General features: G+C 42.1%; 1 protein-coding gene across 1 annotated transcript in view; it reads right to left on the bottom strand.

Moving 5' to 3' along the window:
• Nucleotides 1-26,220, bottom strand: part of LOC126175059 (WD repeat-containing protein 54-like) — a 63,339-nt gene that overhangs the window by 24,963 nt on the left and 12,156 nt on the right. The window contains exons 3-4 of the mRNA XM_049921577.1: nucleotides 8,863-9,076; nucleotides 4,892-5,117 (exon numbers count right to left, since the gene is read on the bottom strand). Of these exons, the coding sequence (XP_049777534.1) occupies nucleotides 4,892-5,117; nucleotides 8,863-9,076 (440 nt within the window). The remainder of the gene's footprint in view (nucleotides 1-4,891; nucleotides 5,118-8,862; nucleotides 9,077-26,220) is intronic.

The following is a 26,220-nucleotide window of genomic DNA, read 5'->3' as shown; positions in this document are numbered from 1 at the left end:
GAGACCCAGGTGCAAGACATGCCCAGTCTACCCAGCCAGCACTTCCTATTCCAGTCCTGCCACGGGTCTGTCCTATCCCATCAGAGGCAGGGTCACATGTGAAAGCAATCATGCCATGTACCAACTCTGCTGCAATCACTGCACAGCTTTTTAAATCAGTATGACAACCAACCAGCTGTCCACCAGAATAAATGGCCACTGTCAAATTGTGGCCAAGAACAAAGTTGACCACCCGCTGGCACAACATGCAACTGAATGTAATGTTCGATTTCAGTGGCTGCTTCGCCAACCAGGCCACATGTATCCTTCCTTCCACTACCAGCTTTTCTGAAGTACAAAGATGGAAGTTATCCTTGCAACACAACCTTCAGTCCTATAACACGCCCGGCCTCGATTTTCACTAACCCACTCCGCACCCTCCACCAACGTTTTCCCTCCCTCTAGTCTATCATCCTCTCCCAATTTATGTCTTCACATCATCTTCACTGTTAGCCATTCCCCACCAGCTCTGGCACCCATGCTTAGTCCCTGCATCTACCGCACCTAACTCCTGCATTCCTAGGCAACAAACTGGCTGTCTCCTTTCGAGCTGCTGTTGCTTGTTGCCTCCTGCCTCTCTTTTCCCCTCTACCCACCCCTCTGACACAACTGCCACCCATCCCAGTCTACCTGCTGAACTGCAATCCTGGCATTGTGTGGCCAGCACTGTGGTGTGTGTGTGGTGTGTGTTGTGTGTTGTGTGTTGTGTGTGTGTGTGTGTGTGTGGGTGAGAGAGAGAGAGAGAGAGAGAGAGAGAGAGAGAGAGAGAGAGAGAGAGAGAGAGATAGAGAGAGGGAGGGAGATATTTATTCTGAAAGGTAGCAAGTTGTCTTTTTTTGGGGGGGGGGGGGGGGGGGGGGGGGGAGGGTGTCGTCAACACATCAATATTTCAGGTTTTTGGTGCATGGACTCCTCTACCACTGAAATTTACATATGACAAATACCATTTCACTTGCTTGCATATAAGAAATGTCCCAATTAGTTCATACCCACACTTCACACCCATATAGTGTTTGTTTTTCCTTGCCCGATTCTCGAGCAAATTTTAGTAATGCCACACATATGGTGGAAGCTGTGTAACTTACAATCACACAGTATCAAAGGAAAATGCATTTGATAAAACTATAAATTACAAAAAGACAGAATGCCTGACCAGTATTTACATCCAGGTGATGAAATTCCAGTACTGTTGATAGACATATTTAAAATGTCAAAAGAACTATTCCTAACTTTCAGAACTATTGTTTTCTCTATCAAGGAGGAAAGGTAGGACGAGAGGAACACAACTGTTTTCTAATTTTTAGCAAACTATCCCTCTTGATGAAGGAAATGACAGTTCTGAAAGCTAGAATTAGTTTTTTTACTTCTAAATGTATCTACTGGCAGTACTGGAACATTGCCTCCTGAAGATATTTTAATTATAGTCCATTCAATAAAAGAAAATTTAGAAAAAAATTCATGTAGTCACAAATTGTTGTACAGTAGTAGGAGGAGTGTAATGAACAACATACTAAAAATCCTGACTGGTTGGGTTTGAGCATGGGGTGGGGGGACATTTAAAAGTAACTTTCTTACGTTCTTCTTGACTATCTCATTTCCCAAACGTATACCATCCCCTCTGTAGCTTCTCTTATGAATCACTGTCAATGAAGTCTGCAGAGATGCTTGGGAGGGGGGGGGGGGGGGGAGTTATTCTCCACAAAGTGGTGGAATACAAACATGAATTACTAATAATACTAATGCAAGACATGCTTATGGACAGAATATATGTGGATCCTTGTATATTGTTCTACAATGTTAGAGGGAAATTGACTCTTAGTCATCCTGTACAGCAACTGTAGTGTTCTTCTGGGAAAGTTAACTTCCCCCACCACAAATGCCTCTCACTTTTCAGTTTACACACAGACCTCCACATTTCCTGTTCAGTTCTCTCATGTGAGTACACAAAATAATTTTGCTGAGGTCATGTTTATGTAGTGCAATTATTATTGAGTCTTTATTTGCAGTTGTTAAATGAGATATTATGTAAAAATATCTCAATGGTTGGAGCTGTCAACTGTCTACCACACTGAAGAGCCTGCTTAAATGGTAACACACTAACAATATGCATTCGACAATGTTGATTTCACTTGCTCCACTTTCAATGCTGGAATACTTTTCACAGCTTGAGGGTGTCAAATGCATCACTGTTGTCTCAGGTCTCCCAATGAGGTCCAGAGGTGTAGATTGACTCCCACTGTGACAGAAGCAGTGTTCTTCATTTAAACATGGTCAATCCCATTACATTTGACATATTGACACCTACCTTACAAGATATACTGTGGATTTGTGGTAAGTGGCTCCACTCAGCACAGTCCCTCAATTCCTGACTGGAAGAGATTTGTGCAGTATACCAGCAACACGATTAAGTTAAGAGAAGGGCAGTAAATTTCTGTTCATTCATTAATTCAACACCAAGTGACTATAACATGGTTCCATGGGTTTACAGTAAGCTGTCAATGACTGACAGCAGCAAGCTGCCACATTTACCAATCTAATTCTGTTCCCACCAACACTATGTAGGCCACTGACATCATACTTACTAACTGAGTACTTCTCAGCCATTGTTTATTGGAACATACTTTTACACAAAACTCACTTAACATCGCAAATAAGTACTCAATAAACTTAGAATAACTCCAGTTTAGAAACATGTACTCAGTGAAGTTATTTTTTCTACTTACAGAAGAGGACCTTGTAGGTCATTCTGAGATGATACAGTCTGTCCATAAACTGAAAATGGAAGAATGCTACAACTGCTGTAGAGGACCACTAAGAATCAATTTCCCCAATGGCAGTCTAGAACAGTGTGCGATGATTTATGTAGAATCTGTCTACACTGTTTTCTTGCATTTATATTATTACAACTCATATTTGTATTCAATGTAGTGTTAACACTCTTCTCTATTTGTGTCAGGTTTTTGACATTGTTTTCTCTCCCTAACACATGTATAAAAGATGGAAGAAACAGAGTTTGCCTCCATATCAAGTTCAAAAGTGATATCTTCCAATATAGGACCTATTTTACTCTTAGTGGTTTTTAGGACCTGCACAAAAGAAAGTACATAGAATTACACGTGGAGTTCATACACACATATCTTGCAGGCATCTCTGTAAAAAAGCTGTGAATATTAACCATTAGCACACAGTACATTTATTCATTTAAGAAATTTGTTACCAACAATTTATTTGGGTTTGAGAGCAACAGACAAATTCACAAATAGAATACTTGAAGGAAAAATAATCTGCATTGCCCTTTAATGAATCTAACTTTGGCACAGAAATGGGTGAAATATGCAGTTATAAAGCTGACACATGGAAATAAAATGACTGATAGATAGCAGAAGTGTTTTCACATGTAGATTTCAGGTGTTTCTCCTTAACAAATCCTTCTACACCATAGAGGAATTCTGTAGATGGTCAAGACCTACACAATGTTGAGGGCAATGGACAGAGCTCACATTGACTACAGATATACCCTCTTAATTGCTACATTTATGAGAATGCCATTCTACATGTGAAAATAAAGGAAGACTGGACCAGTGTAGAAGTTCTTTAGAGGAGAGGTGTCAGACAGCAGACGCAATTATAACTTAAATTATTCACCCTGGCTCTGAAGGATGTGTTCAAGTGTCTGTCCTGGGGACAGAAAGGTATCAACATAGATGGAAAACATTTCATCCACCTTCGCTTTGCAGATATCATCCGTAAAGTGGCTATCCCTATAAATTCAAAAAGGGAAGTCTGACACACGCATTCTGCCAGTAACAACATATGGGCTCAAAACAATGAAACTTACAAAAAGCAGTGCAATTTGGTTCCGGGTCTGTCAAATGGCAATACAGAGAGAGCAATGCTTGGAGTGAATCTGAGAAACAGGATCATGTTCAAAGAGATAAGGAGAAAAACGAGGGTCTATGATGTCGTTACGCAGGTAGCAAGACTTAAGTAGTATTAGGCAGGACATCATGTAGTTTATTCTGAATATAATCTATGGAACTAACTACTTCAATATCTTTTTCAGTGTTAAGCCATTCCTGTTCTATGTTACCTGCTGACAGAATTTTTCTGTTAGTCTACTTTGGTGTAAATTGCTGTCAGTTTGTAAAATATATGTTTAGTAACACTCTGATGTTTGTGCTCTATCTTTGCTTTCATTTTCTTCTATGTAGGTAACTTAAATATCTCTGAGATTATTAAATAATTGCCTAACATTATGGTACATCTTCTTTCCCAGTTGAGTACTGGTAGCTGTGGGACAAAGTTCCTCATTAGTTACCACAGAATCAATTATTAATCTATGTCACTACCTTGTTAGGTGAATTTATAAATATGTTTTTTCCCAAAAAACTCATCTCATAATTTTGCATTTACTGAACATACAAAACGCTCTTAGATGGTACCCATATTGCCAAAGCAAGATTCTCCTTCTGTCCCTACAACTTATGGAAAGATTTATGTCAAACCATTGCATTTTAATTACTGTTTTTACAAATAAAGTCAATTTTATTTATCATGTCCATCAGCTTTTGTAGTTCCTTATAAAATGGATCAGACACTTGATTACTTATGCTTAAGACATTGGTTTTAACAAGCCCAGTATATACTATGAATGTGTTATTCATTAGCATTTCATTTTGTCAAAGTTGTTACTTTTTAATCTCATAGGGTGGAGAGTCTGCACAGTGTACCTACGGCTAAAATAATGTTAATGATGAGACAATGCTATACAGATTTTTTGATGACGTACTCATAGATGCATGTCTTACTGACCTAATCAAAATTTTAGCAATCCGATATTTGCAATACTTACCAATTTATCACCGGGTTCCAACTGCCAGATTCTAATAAAAGAATCTTCTGATACAGATAACAATAATCCAGCTTCAGGTGTAAAGTCGAGAGCTGTGACAGGACGTGCATGAGCTGTCACATCATAAAGAAGCTGACCAGACGGGCTCTCAAATAGGCGGAGGTGGCCAGAGAGATACCCCGCAATTACAACACTGTCACAGTTCACCAAAGACGTGCAAACTGAACTGAAAGCATATACTTACAGTTAGCAATAGATAATCTTTCAAAAAGAGATAGATTGTTACTAGCTAACAATTTTTTAGAAAATGAATTTATCAGACCATAAAAAAGGATGATTCAAATATAGAATTTCCTGAGCTTTCAGCCAGATCCATCAGGTAAGAGGAACAGATCTATATTATACACTGAAGAGCCAAAAAAACTGGTACACCTGCCTAATATTGTGTAATGCCCGAGGGAGCATGCAAAAGTGCCGCAACACAACATGTCATGGACTCGATTAATGTCTAAGTAGTGCTGGAGGGAACTGCCACCATAAATTCTGCAGGGCCGTCCATAAATCGGTAAGAGTACGAGGGGGTGGAGATCTCTTCTGAACAGCATGTTTCAAGGCATCCCAAATATGCTCAATAATGTTCATGTGTAGGGAGCTTGGTGGCCAGCAAAAGTGTTTAAACTCAAAAAAGTGGTCCTTGAGTCACTCTGTAGCAATTCTGGATATGTGGGGTGTTGCATTGTCCTGCTGGAATTGCCTAAGTCTGTCTGAATGCACAATGGACAAGAATGGATGCAGGTAATCAGACAGGATGTTTACGTACATGTCACCTGTCAGAGTCATATCTGGACTTATCAGGGGTCCCATATCACTCCAACTGCACATGGCCCACAACATTACAGAGCCTCCACCAGCTTGAAAAAATCCATGAATTCATGAGGTTGCCTCCATACCCGTACACGGCCTTCTGATCTATACAATTTGAAGTGAGACTCGTCCAACCAGGCAACATGTTTCCAGTCATCAACAGTCCAATGTCGGTGTTGATGGGCCCAAGCGAGGTATAAAGCTTTGTGTCGTGCAGTCATAAAGGGTACATGAGTGGGCCTTCAGCTCAGAAAGGCCATATTGATGATGTTTCATTGAATAGTTCGCATGCTGACTCTTGTTGATGGCCCAGCATTGAAATCTGCAGCAATTTGCGGAAGGGTTGCACTTCTGTCACATTGAAGGATTCTCCTCATTTGTCGTTGGTCCTGTTCTTGCAGGAACTTTTTCTGGCCACAGCAATGTCGGAGATTTTATATTTTACTGGATTCCTGATATTCACAGTACACTTTTGAAATGGTCATACAGGAAAATCCCCACATCCAGACTACCTTGGAGATGCTGTGTCCCATTTTTCGTGCACTGACTATAACACCACGTTCAGACTCACTCAAATATTGACATCCTGCCATTGTAGCAGCAGTAACTGATATAACAACTGCGCCGGACACCTGTTGTCTTACATAGGCTTTGCTGACTGCAGTGCCCTATTCTGCCTGTTTACATGTCTCTCTATTTGAAAATGCATGCCTATACCAGTTTCTTCAGCACTTCAGTGTAATACATTTGTACGGGGCTGAGCAGCAATTTAAAAGCATCTTCAACTTAGGTAAGAACGGAGGAATCAAAATGCTGTAATATTACTACAACGGAATCCTAGTATTCCAAGACAGTCATGGCCGGAACAATCTCAGATAACTGCAATGGGGGAAAAAAATTAAAAAAGAAGCAAAATTGGTACTACATATATTAGGTACATACTTATTTGTAACAGAAAACCCTTAAAACCCTTAATTCTATGAAAAAATTATGTATATATGAATGTAATAATAACAATAAACAACCACAAAAAATGTAATAAGCAATTGGTACCAACATACACACAACCTTACAAACAAGCTTTTGACACTGTAATTAAAAACACAAAACTGTTGAGACTTTAAAATCTCGTTAAGTTTTTTTTTTTTCTTTTTGTCTGCTTAGGGTCTCTTGAAAGCAGTGTAATCCCCACTTTCTTTTAAGTATGCAGATGTAATTACAGAGGCTGCAGGTTGGTGCTCCAAATATGTTAACGCAGTTTCAAGTGCTGATGAGTGAAGCTCCTGTGCAGCACCCATGTACATTACCATCACACTTGTCATAAAGCAGTGTTCACCTGTTAACAGCTTTGTTAGTCATCTCTACCAGATCACCACTGTTAAGGACAAATTCTACCATCTGCCTGAATCTGAGCAACATCTTTGGGAAAGCATTTGCCAAATTTGAAAGACGGTTATTCACTACTGTGAGGTCCTCAGTCCTGCAATGTTCTTCACAGTTTAGCAAGGTATTTCATGATCACCCATGTTATTTTGCAATGCTAATATTACTGTGGGTAACATAGATTTAAGTGTCAGGAAGTCATTTCTGAAAGTATTTGTATGGAGTGTAGCCATGTATGGAAGTGAAACATGGACGGTAAATAGGTTGGACAAGAAGAGAATAGAAGCTTTCGAAATGTGGTGCTACAGAAGAATGCTGAAGATTAGATGGGTAGATCACATAACTAATGAGGAAGTATTGAATAGGATTGGGGAGAAGAGAAGTTTGTGGCACAACTTGACCAGAAGATGGAATCGGTTGGTAGGACATGTTCTGAGGCATCAAGGGATCACCAATTTAGTATTGGAGGGCAGCGTGGAGGGTAAAAATTGTAGGGGGAGACCAAGAGATGAATACACTAAGCAGATTCAGAAGGATGTAGGTTGCAGTAGGTACTGGGAGATGAAGAAGCTTGCACAGGATAGAGTAGCATGGAGAGCTGCATCAAACCAGTCTCAGGACTGAAGACCACAACAACAACAACATTTTATAGTTTTCATTCATCTCTAAACAGATGACCTAGTGTATAAACACTCTTTCCCCAACAAATCTTGAAAGACTTCACAAAAACAGAACAGATGCTGCGTCACCTCACATGTCTCTGCCCTTGGATAAGTTGACTGCTTCATACTCTTTTTATCACCATGAATGCTCCATGAGTTTATCATTTATTTCTGTTTTGTTGTCCACTCACCCACACTTTGAGATGATACACTTTAAGCAATGTTGTTCCTCGCCATTATTAGGAGGTGTTATTGCTTTAAATTTCTTTTGAAGCATTTCCATTTCAATGTTGCGCTTTTCTTGGGCATAACATTTGACAGACCAGTGTTTGAATGTTGGGAACTGAAGTAAAACTGGGACATGGAACAATAATGATGCTGGCATTTTTATAAATACAGGCATTCAATTTGTAAGTCAGCTGATATCTAGGACAGGCAGTTCCTACACTATCCCATGTGGCGTGGTCCTCATGAGTAGCTTACAACTCACATGCAGACTGGCACAGTTAGTACTGGCTACCTGTCAGGTAGCTTTACTGTACACTTTCTGTGCATATGCGAGTCATTGGACACCCCTGCTTACAGGTGCTCAGTTACAGCAGCGCTATCATACAGGACATAGCCAGGCTCCCTGAGTGTCCGCATGGCAGCAGTTTGCCACCCATGCCCACCTGAGTGCCCTACTGCCCACGAGTGGGCACTTGAGCTGGAGCAGCCTGCCCTAGTGAGCCCCTTGTGCCATACAGTTTCAACTACCAATTTACAACAATAGGAGAACTTAAATGTAATATCATTGCAGATGGACTGTGGCATGTACTGACTGCTGCCCGAAATGGTCAAAATATGGCACCTTATTTTGAAACTAGAGGAAGATTACAAAATGCTGTAAAGACACTGCAATTCAATCTGTATCAATGTCATTTGCACCTGAGTGCTATTGAATTTGTCACAACACAGGTGTTGTGTTAAAATTCATACATTTTTGACAGTTTTCATTATGTATTTTTTGCAAAATTACTACTGGCCTATTTTTAACATGGTTCAAACTACAATTAAACCTACCTGAAGCTAGGAATAGTAGCAAGATGGCTCATGCTGTCGTCAATTGCCCATATTGTAACAACACCAGAGTTATCAGTGGAAATCATCGTTTTTCTGCCACTGTCTAATGAGATCACTGCCTGATCATGTGCCTTAAAGAGCCTTACCACTTCCAGTACCTGACAACTCTCCTCATCTGGATAGCAAAATATGTAGATATAGCCCGAACTGTTCCCTGTGTTGAACACAAATAAGTACTGCAATTTCCATGTATTTTACTTGACTACATTTTTTTAAATGGTTTTCATTAGTAAAGATGAATTTTAGAAAGAAATCTACATTTTGTCTATATTACCTACGCTAATGGAAAGTCCTTGGAGGAACGTAAATAATGTAAGCTCAACTGGGCTGACAGGTTGTGGCAGGTGGAGTGGGCGAGGGGAGAAACAAGGTGGGGAGTGGGAGATAGTGATGGGGAAAGATGACCGACAGCTGGGAGGGAGAGGCAGTAGGTGCATGCGATAGCAATGTGTCTCCAGTGAGCTTGTTCTGGCCTCAGGCGGAGGGAGTTATGTTCAGTGCACAATGACACAGAGAGTGGGAGGGACTTCACAAAAATTATGGTAGAGCTAGTATATTACATGACTGCTTTCAAATGTGGTTCAGCCCCTGACAGGATAAGATAAGATTGGACTGTAGCAATATGTGCATGTGGGTGCAGTGGGCAGGTCTTACATTGTATCTTCCATATGACTTATGTGGCAACTCTTGGGGATAGTTGTAATGTAAGGATGTTGTAGGGTATTGTGTAGATTAGATGGGCACTGGAATACTATTTTCTGAGGGGATGGGAAGGATCACTAGAAGCATGTTCTTTACTTCAGTGCATGATGGCAAACTGGTAACTGGCAGTTTGAGAGGGTGGGAGGAGGGGTGCGTCATTTGCAACTGGATACTAATGTTATTGCTGAACCATGTATAAGGAGCAGTCAAATGAAAACCGAACACCTGCCACAATGAGACCGTGGAATGGTTCCATTCAAAAGTAATTATTACTACCGTTAAGACATTTATCGCACTGGGAGACGAGACGGCCAATTCTTGTTTCGTAGAATGTGGTCTGTACTGATGGATCCACAACCCTACTCACTCTTGCACTTCCTCGTCCAACTGAAACTGACACCATGCGTGTCTTTCTTCAGGTCACCAAAGATGTGAAAACCACATAATGAAATATCTGGGCTGTAGGGAGGATGTTGTAGTGTTTCCCAACCAAATCACTAAAGTGTAGCTTTTGTCTGATTGGCAGGGTGGAGCGGGCATTATTGTGCAACACGATGACTTCATCTGACAGCATTCTTGGGCATTTCGACTTTATGGCGCATCACAGCTTTTACAAAGTGTACTCACGGCGCCTGCACATTCATTGTGGTTCCATGTTTGAGGAACTCAACAAGCAGAGTTGCATGATAATGGATTTGCTGATTGGCATTGTGGGGGCAGGCATTGTTGTGCAACTCTGCTAATTGAGTTCCTCAACAATGGGATCAGAATCAATGTGCAGCACTATGACAAGGGCTATGCCTCGGTGATTTGGTTAGGAAACACTGCAACAGCCTCCGCCTACCCCAGATCTTTCACTGTGCAGTTTTCACATCTTTGTTGACCTGAAGAAAGACACGCGTGGACATCGGTTTGAATCAGACAAGGATTTGCAAAAGTGGGTCCAGTTGTGGATGGTTGGTTGGTTCAAAAGGGGGGGGGGGGGGGGGGAAGGGACCGTTTCCAGTAGAACAATTACCCAAGGGAAAGAAGAAAACAAAGAAGATGTACGGCACAATAACAGAAGAAAGGAAGAACCGGAAGAATGACAGAAGGACAACAAGCACTACAATGGACAAAAGTGGACAAGAAAACCACGAGAGACACAAGAAACAGGGAGAGGAGATTAAAAACAAGAAAGCAGATTACCATAGCTGGCTGACCATGAGAATAAAAAAAGGAGAAACCAGCTACTCTGCAACACATTAAAACCTCCACACTAAAAGCCCTAGGGTGGAGGACACAGAGGGACAAAGGACATGGGCTAAAACTCAGATCAAATGATAAAACTCAACCTCACAAATAAAACGTAAAACTAAAGTTGCTGTTGAGGCAGTGTTGCCCAACACCGAAGTTAGGGTGCTGGGAAAGTTAAAAGTCCGCCACAGAGCAGCTAAAAGTGAGCAGTCCAGCAAGAGGTGAACGACTGTCATTTGGAAGCCACAGTGACACCGAAGTGGGTCCTCATGATGGAGGAGGTAACCATGTGTGAGCCATGTATGGCCAATGTGGAGGCGACAAAGGAAAACAGATTCCCTGCGAGAAGCCCACAGGGAAGATTTCCACACATTCACAGTCTCCTTAATGACACACCATTTGTTGTGCATACTGTTGTGCCACTGTGTCTCCCACAGCCGAAAAAACCTTGTGGCGTAAGACAGAACACAGGTCAGTTTCAGAAATGCCCATCTCCAGGAGCGGATTCCACGTAGCCTGTCTGGCTAGGCTGTCAGCAAGTTCATTGCCTGGGATTCCGACGTGTCCTGGGGTCCACACAAACACCACTGAACTGGACCGTTCTAGAGCAGAGATGGACTGCTGGATGTTCGCTACCAAACGATGGCGAGGGTAATACTGGTCGATAGCTTGTAAGCTGCTCAGGGAGTCAGAACACAGAAGAAACAACTCACCAGAACACGAATGGATGTACTGAAGGGCACGAGATACGGCCAAAAGCTCTGCAGTGAAAACACTGCAGCCAGCGGGCAAGGAATGCTGTTCAATATGGCCTCTGTGGACATAGGCGAAGCCAACATTACCATCAGCCATTGAGCCATCAGTGTAAACAACTTCAGAAGCCCGGAACACGTCAAGAATCAAGAGGAAGTGACAGCGGAGAGCGGTGGGGTTAATGGAGTCCTTAGGGCCACGCAAAAGGTCCAGACAAAGCTTCAGCTGAGGTGTACACCATGGAGGTGTATGTGAATGGATCTCAAGTAGAGGTGGTAAAGGGAAGGACTCCAGTTCAGAGAGAAGCGATCACACGCAAATCACAATTGTGAGCCCTGACCAGGGCCGCCGATGAGGTAGATGAACTGCTGTGGGTGGGAAAAGGAGATGGTAATTTGGATGCTCAGGAGAACTACAAGTGTGTGCAACATAACTGGTGAGGAGTTGTGCACGTCGCTTCTGCAATGAAGGGACTCCGGCCTCCATCAGGACACTGGTCACCGGACTCGTTCTAAAAGCTCCCGTCGCTAGGCAAACACCACAATGGTGCACTAGTTCAGTAAACGCAACACTGAGGGTGCCACGGAACTGTAAACCAGACTTCCATAGTCAAGGCAGGATTGAACAAGGGCTCTGTAGAGCTGCAGCAGTGTAGAGCAATCTGCACTCCAGTTGGTGTTGCTCAGGCAGTGGAGAGCATTGAGGTGCTGCCAGCACTCCCAATTAAGCTGATGTAGGTGAGGTAGCCAAGTCAATTGGACATCGAAAACCAGTCCTAAGAATCAATACGACTCCACTACAGTGAGTGGGTCCTCATTAAGATCAAGTTCGGGTTCAGGGTGAACAGTACAAGTAGGCCACGTGACTCTAGGACCCAACCCAACCGTCAACACACCATACAAGCCAGCAGCTTACAGAGAACGTTGTTGGGGCTGATAGCTATCCACATCAAGCAGCTTTTTACCGGGACAGAAGTGCACGACACACGACATGACTGTGCCTTGTGAATGGCTCCCTGTAGGTGCCGCTCAGCAGCACCAGTACTGGAGGAGCAGTGCGAAATGCAAAAGTCATTTGCATATAGAGAAGGGGAGACCGACGACACTACAGCTGCTGCTAGGCCATTGATGGCCACTAAAAATAGAGATACACTCAATATGGAACCCTCCAGAATGCCATACTCCTGAATACGGGAGGGACTATGGGAGGCACCAACTTGGACACGGAAAGTATGGAGCGACACGAAGTTTTTGGATAAAACTTGGGAGCGGGCCCCGGAATCCCCACTCGCACAATGTAGCAAGGATATGCTGTCGCCAGGTCATGTTGTAGGCTCTACGTAAGTCAAAACACATGGCAACCAGATGCTGGCGTCTGGAAAAGGCTGTTTGGATGGCAGACTCGAGGGACACAAGATTATCAGTGGTAGAGCGATCCCGGTGGAAGCCGCTCTGACATGGAGCCAGTAGGCCATGTGACTCCAGGACCCAACCCAACCATCGTCACACCATACAATCCAGCAGCTTACAGAGAACATTAGTGGGGCTGATAGCTATCCACATCAAGCGGCTTTTTACCAGGATTTAGCACCTGAATGATGGTGCTCTCCCACCATTGCAATGGAAAGACGCCATTGCATGAGATCCAGTTGAAGATGACAAGGATATATCGCTTGTAGTCAGATGACAGATGTTTAATCATCTGACTGTGGATCCGATCAGGCCCAGGAGCTGTGTTGAAGCAATGTGCAAGGGTGCTGAGGAGCTCCCACTCTGTAAATGGGGTGTTATAGGGTTCACTGTGGCATGTAGTGAACGAGAGGACTTTCCTTTCCATCTGCCATGTGAAGGTGTGAAAGGCTGGGGGTTAGTTCTCCATCGCAGAGGCTCGAGCAAAGTGCTCGGCAATCACATTTGCATTGGTAGAGAGCACGCCATTGATGTTAACGGTAGGGACACCTGTTGGGGTCTGGTACCAAAAAAGATGTCTGATATTCATTCAGACTTGGGAAGGTGACGTATGGCACCCAATGGTCAACACGTACCTCTCCCAACACTCCTGTTTCCGTCGTTATATAAGCAGGTGAACGCGGGCACAAAGCCGCTTAAAGGCTATTAGGTGTTCTACGGAAGGGTGCCGCTTATGTCGCAGTAGAGCTCGCCGGCACTCTTTAATTGCCTCAGCGACTTCCGGCGCCCACCAAGGGACTGTCTTTCGCTGGGGGCACCCTAGAGAAAGAGAGACCGCATTTTCCGCCGCAGAAATGATCGTTGTAGTGACCTGCTTAGTCAGAACATCGATGGCACCACATGGGGGAGATTCAACGGCGACAGCAGAGGTGAAGGCTACCCAGTCTGCCTTGTTTAAAGCCCATCTGGGTAGACATCCATGGGCATGACACCAGGGAGTGACACGAAGATGGGGAAGTGGTCACTACCACACAGGTCATCATGGGCTCTCCAGTGGATAGATGGGAGAAGTCCTGGGCTGCAAATTGATAAATCAATGGCCAAGTAACTACCATGAGCCACACTGAAATGTGTGGTGGCCCCAGTGTCTAAGAGGCAGAGGTCGAGTTGGAACAGTAAATTTTCGACATCTCTGCCACAGCCAGTAAGCACGGTGCTACCCCACAAGGAGTTATGGGCATTAAAATTTCCCAATTGTAGGAAAGGTTAGGGAGTCAATCAATCAGTGCAGCCAATACGTGCAGGGGTACCATACCATCTGGAGGGAGATATTCGTTGCAGATATTTTCTGCGTGGTTTGCATCCTGACAGCTACAGCTTCAAGAGGAGTTTGAAGGGGCACAGGTTCACTACATACTGAGTTCAGGACATAAACGCAAACTCCATCCAACACTCTATTATATTCACTACAGTTCTTGTAATATCCCCTGTAGCCGCGAACAGCAGGGGTCCACATTGCTAGGAACCAGGTTTCCTGGCGATCAATGCAGGAAAAAGGTGTAAAGCTTAGCAGTTGCCGTGGTGGAAAAAACTGCTGCAATTCCACTGGAGGATGGCGTGATCGCGAGACTGGGAAGGCACGAAACACTCAATGAGGTAGTCTACGCCACAGGATCACCAGCTGCCACCGACTTATTTCCTGAACTGGCTATATCCATTCGTCTGAGGGTCTGGCGAGATATAGGTCATCAGCAGACACCATCTTCACCTCATCCTCAGACACAGAGCTTGTAGGCAGCGATGGTGTGAGTGCCACCGCAATTCCCTTGGTATTGTGGGGGTCTTCTTTCTGGATTTCTCTCGCTGATCCTTTGGTTTCTCTGACTGGGAGGACTTCACTGATTCAGTCTCCGGGCCTGTGGATGATCATGAAGCCCTAAAACCAGCTGCTTTTGGTCACTTTAGCCACTGGTGGGTGTCATCTTTCCCACTAGCAGAAACCCGGGACAGGAGTGACCCAAGGGACCCCTTCCTAGCGAGAGGAGCCGAAGAAGACTGATGTTTCTCCAGCTGAGACTGGTGTCCCCAATGGTTGGGAGGACAGTGCTCCCGAGGTAGGTGGTGTGGGAGCAACAGGGAGGGAAGTGCCCCCACCATTAAGGGGGCAGGTGTCGTCTTCTGGTTCTGAGAGCCGACAGGAATTCGCGGAACTGATAGGGCTACAGCTGTTCTTGTAGTGGCAGCATAAGAGGTGGTCATAGCCACAGGATGTAGGTGCTCAAATTTCCTCTTGGCCTCCATGTAGGTTAGTCAGTCCAGGATCTTGCATTCCACAATTTTCCTTTCTCGCTGTAAAATCCTGCAGTTTGGTGAGCAAGGGGAATGATGCTCTCTGCAATTGCAGGAGATGGTGCACATGGAGTATTGGCATGGGATAGATGTCCACAATCTCGACATGTGATGCTGGAAGTACAGCGGGAAGATGTATGGCCAAACTTCCAGCACTTAAAGCGCCACATTGGAGGAGGGATATATGGCTTGACATCACAGGGGTAGACCATAACCTTGAGCTTCTTAGGTAATGTGTCACCCTTGAAGGCCAAGATGAAGGCACCAGTGGCAACCTGATAATCTCTCGGACCCCGATGGATGTGCCAGACGAAATGAACTTCTCGTCACTCTAAGTTAACGCGCAGCTTGTTGTCAGACTGCAAAAGAAAGTCCTGGTAGAATATAATACCCTGGACCATATTCAAGCTCTTATGAGGTATGTTGGTAACGGAAACATCCCCCAGTTTGTCACAAGTGAGTAATGCTTGTGCCTGGGCAGAGGGTGCCATTTTTATCAAGACTGACCCTAACCGCATTTTGGACAAGCCCTCCACCTCCCCAAACTTGTCCTCTAAATGCTCTACAAAAAAGTGAGGCTTCATCGAGACAAAGGAGTCCCCCTCAGCTCTTGTACATACAAGGTACCGGGGCGAATAAGGTTCGCTGCCATCCTTAGCCTGGCATTCCTCTGATGGTGTGGCCAGGGAGGGGAACGATTTAGGATCATACTTCCTTGCACTGGACTGAAACTTGGAACGCTTAGGGACTGCTGGTGCTTGATCACCAGCAAGTGATGACGTGGTATGCTTCATTGCGCGTCATCTGCCCTGATGCCATCCACTCCGTCCAGGGGTCCTCCCCACGGGCACCACCCAGTCGCAGCAAAGGCCACTTGGCAGGATGGCCATTGCCGGGCATCCCAAGGCCCCAGGGCATCTACTCCTTGGCATATGTGAGGAGTTAATGGTGCAGGCATCAGCAGAGCGATCCCTGTATAGTCAGGGGGCTCCACCACAACAGACTGGCTACCATGCTGGATATGACGTGCAAAGAATTCCATGGTCATCGTCGGCGCAGGAAACGACACTGCATTGTGGGTGGAGGAAAACGCACCCACGAAGGTGCACGATGGACATGATACACCATGTAAGGCACCCTTCACCAATTGGCTCGCTCTTCGGGAAAATTTTGAAAAATCTCTTCTAATTTCTTGTCCCGCAGGGGGAGGAGGGGGGGGGGGTGTCCAGTTGTGGATCTGTTGGTGGCCGACCATGTCTCCGAAACAGGAATTGACTGTCTTGTCTCCCAGTGGGATAAATGTCTTACATGTGTGGTTATTATTTTTGTATGGAACCATCCCCTGGTTCCATTGTGGCAGGTGCTCCTCAGTTTTCATTTGACTGCCCCTTATATGAAAGATATTCGTAACTTCTCACACGTGAATTAATTTGTTCAGCTACTTACTTGCAACATTAAATGACTCATCATTCAAGCGACTTTCAAAAATAACAGTCCTCAGCTTCCATTGTTAGTTCAGTTTCAGTGTACAAAGTGAGGCAAACCAGATTTGTGGTTATACAAAATAACTTACAAGATGCAGAAGTACTCATAACCTATAATTTTGCTGAAAGTTACTGATTTGTGCTTTAAGATGAAATCCAGTCCTACCACTGGACCATCAGTCAAGACCACTGTACCTTCTTGTTCTATATTACGAGGATAACAATGAACTCAAAAATCTGAAGTAATATTTCATTTATGACTACTTACAAATGATACACTTGAGTTTAATATCTGGAAGTCAAACCTGATCTCAGTAATAGTAATAGTAGTAGTAGTCGTAATCCATAGATCACTTTTACAAAGATACTGGACATACCATTGCATTACCATTTAAGAACAACAAAAATAATTCATATATAAAGACATTTACATACTTACAGTGTTGTTTGATAGGGGTGGAACATTCAGTTGGTGCTGAAGCAAAAACTGTCTTAACATATTTTGTACGTTCTACTTTTGTGGCAACTGTGCTGCAAAATATAAAACAGGAAAAAACTCCTCAACACGTGCCTTCATAAGACTAATTAGAATATTGATGCAGAATGGCACTATTATGTCACAGCACAGGGTGAAAAGGCTTGCAATAGATTAGAAAGTTCTGTCAAACGGCTTGCTGCTAAAGCCAGTTTAAAAAGGCACTGGAAAATTATATGTTACTCAAGCAACTGTATGATTTTGTTCAAGGAACCATTCTTGGCTTCCACTCTGAACTATGCACAACACAGTATACTAGCAAGGTGAGTGTTATCGTCCCAGTTCAGTAACTTAAATATCAGCCAAGAGACTAATACCATACTCCTTGAGTTTCAGTGTTTATACTTCTGGCTATAATTAAACCATACTCCTTGATGGTAAATTCTAAACAGCATTCTTTCACAGAAGATTTAAGCATTACTGATGCTGGATTCGTTACATTTGTCTTAACCAGTAGAGCCAGTTCTCAAAAGTTGGTGGCTCAATGCTTGCATTCTTGAAAAGGACTCTCGATCTTAGAAATTAGAGTTCTTCATCCAAACGGAACTGCAAGTGACATGGCTTAAATGACTGTTTGTGCAGCTTTTTAATTTTATTTATTTTTATTCTACATGCCACAAAAAATACTGCTTAAAACTCTAACCAAAATGCAGTTAAAGTTCATTAACCCTGTTGTTCTATTCAGGTCTATATGACCAAAAATGGTTATTAATTTCATTTCTCATTATGTAAATACCAGGATAACTTTACAAAATTTTCAGTTACTTTGTCTGAGAATATATGAGCAACACACGTATATGCTTGGCAATATTTTACGTAGCTTGGTCACAAACCTTATTGGAGACATATGCAACAATTTCCCAACATAAATATGATTACTGTTACTCTAATGTTGTTTTTTTGTTTTTTGTTTTCTGAAACAATATTATCAAAAGGACAGTTGCTACTTACCATATAGTGGAGGCCTTATCGGCTGAAAGCTCTTTTTGTGACAGTCTCATTGTTGTGACTCAGCATCTCCACTTTATGGTAATAATGATTTTTAATGTTCCAACTTACTTTGAACAATGAACAAAGCATAAAAAGCTTTCAGTTTACTTTACGCAAGGACTGTGTCGAGAAAACTTCATAGCCGAATCAACAAAGCCTCTGTGTTTACAACAATGGGATTACTTTTTTACTCATTCCCAAGGAGTTGTTTAATACTTCTCAATTATTTGAATCTTTATTGTTGCTAATCAATTTGAATTGTGACAGTATGGTAACTAAATCACCGACTGATGTTGAGTGGCAGAATTAATAAATTCCTCAGCAGCTTAAGTATCACTTTCCAAGTTTAAAGATCATGTTAGTAATGCCACTGACAGTAAGTATTCCGATGGCAGTCCACAACTTGTACAAAATACTGTATAGTCTTTTCATTCTAATAATGGGAATACAGAATGGCAGTTAGACCCACTAGCACATGGCTGCCTATCAGCTTTGAATGTACAGCAGGAGTTAACAGGTATGAAGCCAGCAGAGTAAATTATGTAAAAAGTTCATTTGAAGTAGAATTTTGTACAGTGTTTCAAAATTATATATTGGAGATGCCAGGGCAGGAAGTTTATAGTCAACAATGGACAAAAATGGATGCTTCTGTTTTGCAAAACTCGATTATTCTGTTTTTCTTGCGTACTAGGAGTCTTATTCCTTGTGGGGTGCAAATCAATTACATGGCAATCTACAAAACCTCTGTGGGACAAGGATACTGGGCACAAAATATTTCAAGCAATTATGTCAAATGAATCATCCTGTAAGATATTGTGTGTCTCGTGATTTGCTAAGAAATCCACTGTAGAGAAAAAGGTACAAACTAATAAACTTGCTGCATTTTGCAGTGTTTAGGAGAAGAGGATAGAAGCTCGTCCTAAATTCTACAATCTTTAAGAAAATGTTACTATCAACAAGCAGTGAGGAGCATTCAGAGGTTGCTGTTCATTCAAACAGTATATCCCACGTAAACTTGCAAAATATGGTCTCAAAATATGGACGCTGTGACAGCAGTTTTCACATGTACTGAAAGCCCAAATTTATAAAGGAAAGAAGAGCAGAATGGCACTAGGAAAAAAATCAGGTAATGAGGGTAATTACTGATCTCACTTCTGAGTTGCAAGGTCAGAATACCATATCTGACAACTTTTTTTATCTCATACAGTTAGGGGCAACTGAAACGGAAATTAACAAAGTTGGAAACTATAAGGAAATATAAGCCAGAGCTTGCACAAAATATGACCAACAAGGAGGTTCATAGATTTTCATTTTACTCCACAAATGTCACTCCTGTGGAAAATTATATTTCTATCATAATTTCTATTATAATAATATTGTACTAATGAGCACACTCCACCATCATGATGAAATCAGTGACAGGGCTGATAAGAGGCCACAAATGATTTTGGATTATAGTTCAATGCAAGGCGTTTCATACAGGCACACAACATATGCAAATAAAAAACCAACAGGTGAGTCATGAAAGTTTTCACAATGTTCCAGAAGTTTCCATTTGTACTACATACTAGCTTTTTCCCCAGGGCTTCCTCTGTGTATGCGTTCGACACATATACTGAACATATCACATCTGTCCCCTCTTGGTGTCCACCTTGTCATCCCATCTCTGTCTGTCTCTCCTTTTCCTTAACTCCATCTCTCTGACCATATATTCACACCCCCTCCCTCTGACCATATCCTCCTCCCCCTCTCTCTGACCTTATCTTCATCCCCCCTCCTTCTGACCATATTCTCCTCCTCCTCTCTTTCCATTGCCGCCTCCCACTCTACACCTTCCACTAGCCCACTATCCCCCTATACCTTTCACCTGCCTCACATTTCTCCCCCTCCTCTTCTCTCTCTGTCCATATCCTTGTCCCCCTTGTTCTGTTCGTCCCTGCCCCGCTCTATTCATCTCAACCTTTCCCCATCTCATTAAAGCAGACCAATACTACTCCCACAACACACCTGTTATGCAAAGCAGGAGCCACATCAGGGGGTTGAAAATCATTTATTTGCCCCTGACGTACAAGCCGCCATGCAAAACAGTCGATAAAGCAGGCCACTCCCACTCCAACACAACACGCCTATCATGCAAGGAAGTCTATGTGTTGGGGCCTGGAAAACTATTTCTTTCCCCTGACATGTAGGCTGCCCTGCAGCACAGGTTGATTTCGCAGGTCAATACTGTTCCCACACAACATGCCTGTCAGGCAGGAAGCTTATATGCCAGGGGCTGGAAAAAACATTTTTATCTGTATCTCCACTCCTATTGGAGCTTGAAGGTTATAAACTGCACACTATTGATATGCACAAAACCTGCTGTTTCTGTGCCAGATCTGGGTGAACGTGGTAAGGAGCATTCAAAACCCCTAATGTGTGGCAGAGTGCATCAAAAACAGTAACAACAATAAAACAGACTAAATGTTTGCGCTCTAAGTTCAGTCCAGCAAGCAATGACTATAAAACAAACAAATCGTATGGAAAATGTAATAAAGTTGTGTCACCTACTTGTATCTAAACTACTATGTGTAAGAAGTCAGAAAACAAATGTTAATGCTTCCAAAAACAATTGCCTGCACTGAAAACTGTTGTTTCATATTTATGATTTTATTGATAATTATGTAACTATTGGTCTCCAAACTGCAATTAGGAATGTAAAAAAAGAAAAAAAAAGCAATAAAGAAAGAAAGAAATGGAAAATAATGTAATGCTTTCTATGATGAATGTCTTACTGAAAACTGACTGTTCTTTCAAATTTACCTTATTTGAATATTAAAATAATAAATTTTCTTAAATAAAGTTGTGTGTGTTATTATTATGAAAACTTTTAATCAAGTTCTGAGTATTTTTATCGCTATTATTTTCAATAACATATTGGAATGTAACAACTGTACAAAATATGTGTGTTAGTAGAAGCTCTTTACAGTATTTTAATGTCAAGCTATCTTTATTACTGAAATATATTATCAGGTTTATACTGTTGTTTTGGTCTTCAGTCCAGAGACTGGTTTGATGCAGCTCTCCATGCGACCCTGTGCTATGCAAGCTTCTTCATCTCGAAGTACCTACTGCAACCTACACCCTTCTGAATCTGCTTAGTGTATTCATCTCCTGGTCTCCTCTGCACGCTGCCCTCCAATACTAAATTGGTGATGTCCTACCAATCGATCCCTTCTTCTAGTCAAGTTATGCCACAAATTTCTCTTCTCCCCATTTCTATTCAGTACCTCCTCATTAGTTACGTGATCTATCCATCTAATCTCCAGCATTCCTCTGTAGGACCATATTTCAATAGCTTCTATTCTCTTCTTGTCTAAATTATTTATCATCCATGTTCACTTCCATACATGGCTACAATCCATACAAACACTTTCAGAAAAGGCTTCCTGACACTTAAATCTATTCTCAATGTCAACAAATTTCTCTTCTTCAGAAACACTTTCCTTTCCATAGTCAGTCTACATTGTATACCTCTCTACTTCGACCATCATCAGTTATTTTGCTCCCCAAATAGCAGAACTCATCTACTACTTTAAGTGTCTCATTTCCTAATCTAATTCCCCTTGCGGCCGAAGTGGCCGTGCGGTTAAAGGCGCTGCAGTCTGGAACCGCAAGACCGCTACGGTCGCAGGTTCGAATCCTGCCTCGGGCATGGATATTTGTGATGTCCTTAGGTTAGTTAGGTTTAACTAGTTCTAAGTTCTAGGGGACTAATGACCTCTGCAGTTGAGTCCCATAGTGCTCAGAGCCATTTTTTTTAATTCCCCTCAGCATGATCTGATTCAATTCGATTACATTCCATTATCCTTGTTTTGCTTTTGTTGATGTTCATCTTATATCCTTCTTTCAAGAAACTGTCCATTCTGTTCAACTGCTCTTCCAGGTTCTTTGCTGTCTCTGACAGAATTACAATGTCATCAGCAAACCTCAAAGTTTTTATTTCTTCCCCATGGATTTTAATTCCTACTCCAAATTTTTCTTTTGTTTCTTTTACTGCTTGCTCAGTATACAGATTGAATAACGTTGGGGATAGCCTACCCTGTCTCACCCCCATTTCAATCACTGCTTCCCTTTTGTGTTTCTCTACTCTTATAACTGCTATTTGATTTCTGTACAAACTGTAAATAGCCTTCGCTCCCTGTATTTTACCCCTGCCACCTTCAGAATTTGAAAGAGAGTTTTCCAGTCAACAGTGCCAAAAGCTTTCTCTAAGTCTACATATGCTATAAATGTAGATTTGCCTTTCCTTACTCTATCTTCTAAGATAAGTCATAGGGTCAGAATTCCCTTGCCTGTTCCAACATTTCTATGGAATCCAAACTGATTTTCCCTGAGGTCACCTCCTACCAGTTTTTCCATTTGTCCATACAGAATTTGTGTTAGTATATTGGAGCCATGAGTTACTAAACTGATAGTTCAGTAATTTTCACACCTGTCGTCACCTGCTTTCTTTGGGGTTGAAATTATTATATTCTTCTTGAGTCTGAGGGTATTTTGCCGGTCTCATACATCTTGCTCATCAGATGGTACTGTTTTGTAAAGGCTGGCTCTGCCAAGGCTATCAGTAGTTCTAATGGAATGTTGTCTACTCCCCAGTAGTTCTAATGGAATGAAGTCTACTCCCAAGTCCTTGTTTCGACTTTGATCTTTCAGCGCTCTGTCAAATTCTTCACACAGTATCATATATCTCCCATTTCATCTTCATCTACATCCTCTTCCATTTCCATAATATTGTCCTCAAGTACATCGTCCTTATATAGACCTTCTATATACTCCTTCCACCTTTCTGCTTTCCCTTCTTTGCTGAGGACTGGTTTTTCATCTTCTCTCTTGATATTCATACCGGCGGTTCTATTTTCTCCAAAGGTCACTCTGGTTTTCATGTATGCAGCATCTATCTTACCCCCAGTGATATATGCCTCTACATCCTTACACTTATCCTCCAGCCATCCTTGCTTGGCGATTTTGCACTTCCTGTTGATCTCATTTTTGAGACTTTTGTATTCCTTTTCGCCTGCTTCATGTATTGCATTTTTATATTTTTTTTCTTTGATCAATCAAATTCAATATCTCTTCTGTTACTCAAGAATTTCTACTAGCCCTCATCTATCTGAAATCTTCCAGTGTCTCAAAGCCTCTTCCATGTATACAAACTTCTTTCATGATTCTTAAACCAAGTGTTAGCAATGATTAAGTTACGCTCTGTGCAAAATTCTACCAGCCAGCTTCCTGTTTCATTCCTTACTCCCAGTCCATATTCACCTACTACTTTTCCTTCTCTTCCTTTTTCTACTATTGAATTCCAGACCCCCATGATTATTAAATTTTAGTTTCGCTTAACTATCTGACTTCTTTCTTTCATTGCCTCATACATTTCTTCAGTCTTTTTCATCATCCGTGGAACTAGTTTGCATAAAAACTTGTACTATTGTGGTAGATGTGGGCTTTGTGTCTATCTTGGCTACAATAATGCATTGGTAGTGTCTTATCTGCACTCCTATTTTTTTATTTGTCATTATGCCAACACCTGCATTACCCCTTTTTGAGTTTGTATTTAAAACTAGGTATTCACCTGACCAAAAATCTTGTTTCCTGCCACCGAACTCCACTAATCCCCACTATATCTAACTTTAAACTTTCCATTTCGCTTTTTAAATTTTCTTACCTATCTGCCCAATTAAGGGATCTGACATTCCACGCTCCGATCTGTAGAATGCCAGTTTTCTTTCTCCTGACAACAACATCCACTTGAGTAGTCCCCGCCTGGAGATCCGAATGGGGGACTATTTTACCTTCGGAATATTTTACCCAAGAGGACGCCATCATCATGTAACCATGCAGTAAAGCTGCATTCCCTCGGGAAAAATTACGGCTGCAGTTTCCCCTTGCTTTCAGCTATTCACAGTACCAGCACAGCAAGGCTTTTTTGGTTAATGTAACAAGGCCAGATCAGTCAATCATCCAGACTGTTGCCCCTGCAACTGCTGAAAAGGCTGCTGACACTCTTCAGGAACCACACATTTGTCTGGCCTCTCAACATATACCCCTCCATTGTGGTTGCACCTACTGTACGGCTATCTGTGTCGCTGAGGCATGCAAGCCTCTCCACCAATGGCAAGGTCCATGGTTCATGAGGGGAGGTTTACAGTATTATTAATCCTATAGGTTTATACTTAGGATTAATAAACATGTAATTCAAATTTTAGTAAAACAAATACCTCGGTTTGGTTTTCCAGGAAAAGACTGAATATAGTTTGCTACTGCTACCTCATTGTTCTTTTATGTAACTTAACATTCTTTATTTTATATCTGAATAAACCACTCTTTCTCCATCTTGAAACTGAAACAACTGTTTGAAAAGACACACATGACAAAACATATTTTTTCTTCTTTTTAGAAAAACAAAATGGATGTTTTTACGTTTTCCAAAGCACATTTTGCCATACTTACGCAAAAATAAGCAAATGTTACAGCATTATCAACTTACATATTAAACTAAAGTATACCAAAAACTTTACAATGGCATCAGTTCCAGCTTTCTAGCATTAATAATTTTGATTTCATGGTCCTATCAGAAAAATGAGCAGTTTCGGTTCTTGAAATTTTAGAAACAAATGATCACTGGATCAAAAGGGTTTGAAATTCTGTAATTTTTGCACTCTATGATTACACAAGATAAACCAAAAATAATAAATATCTGACAGCATGGAGTCCAAACCTTTGATTTTATGTGGACTGTCCCTTGTCTGACCCTCCAGGCTAGCCAAGAGCACTAATGTGCTGCTTCCTGGACTCGGGTAGGCACACCAGCCCTGGATCGTATCCGCCCGGCAGATTATCGACGTTGTCCGGTGTGCCGGCCGGCTTGGATGTGGTTTTTAAGCAGTTTTCCACATTTTATACTTGAAAAAAGAGACAGCATTGGTCGTATATTTTTCTATTGCAAAATCGATTTTCTGTCACTGAGTGACCATCTTCAGTGCTATATTGTATTTGTTATACAATATAGCACTGAAGATGGTCACTCAGTGACAGAAAATCGATTTTGCAATAGAAAAATATACGACCAATGCTGTCTCTTTTTTCAAGTATACCTGTTACCTGGTCGTAGTGCACAAGACAACATGGAGTCGCCAATCAATTTCCACATTTTGCTTGGTGAATGCTGGGCTGTTCTTCATGTTCCACCTCTGTTACACGACTCGCAGACATCTGAACATGTTCGCACTATTCCATGGATTACACTAGATGCAGACAGCTGGGGTACACTCATTCCATCCCGGGGGGTACGTTGTGGCGGCAGGAAGGGCATCTGGCCACCTCTTAAACTTAATCTTGCCAAATCTGATCCTACGAAACAGCGGGACAATGCACCAGCGAAAGAAGAAGAAGAAGACGTCCCTTAGCTACTACCACACAAAGCCCTTGACAAAAAACCTCTCAATAAACTCATGACATATATCTTCTCTTTCATGGAGACTTTAAAGTACATGTTAAGCAAACAGGTTTTGCTACTAAGAACGACAGGGCTTCAGCTGTTTGGAGCCTTATTTTAAGAGAAGAACTGTTTTCTGAACACCAGGCATAATGGCCACTTGTCAACTGGTTACAACAGTCAGGCACAGCAGAGCCAGAAGGAAGTCAATGAAACGGATGCTTATGAAAGTGCGCTGGCTGAATCATCAAGAAAGATATTACAAATGTGTGATGAGATGGTCAACTAAATCCACTTATCATTGCCACATCTATTCTAGTGTCTATGTGCCACCTATAAAGTTAATGTGAGGTTATATTAAAA

The sequence above is a fragment of the Schistocerca cancellata genome, chromosome 3 (assembly GCF_023864275.1).
Source record: "Schistocerca cancellata isolate TAMUIC-IGC-003103 chromosome 3, iqSchCanc2.1, whole genome shotgun sequence".
In the NCBI taxonomy this organism is placed as follows: domain Eukaryota; kingdom Metazoa; phylum Arthropoda; class Insecta; order Orthoptera; family Acrididae; genus Schistocerca; species Schistocerca cancellata.
This window is presented reverse-complemented; position numbering and strand designations above follow the sequence as displayed.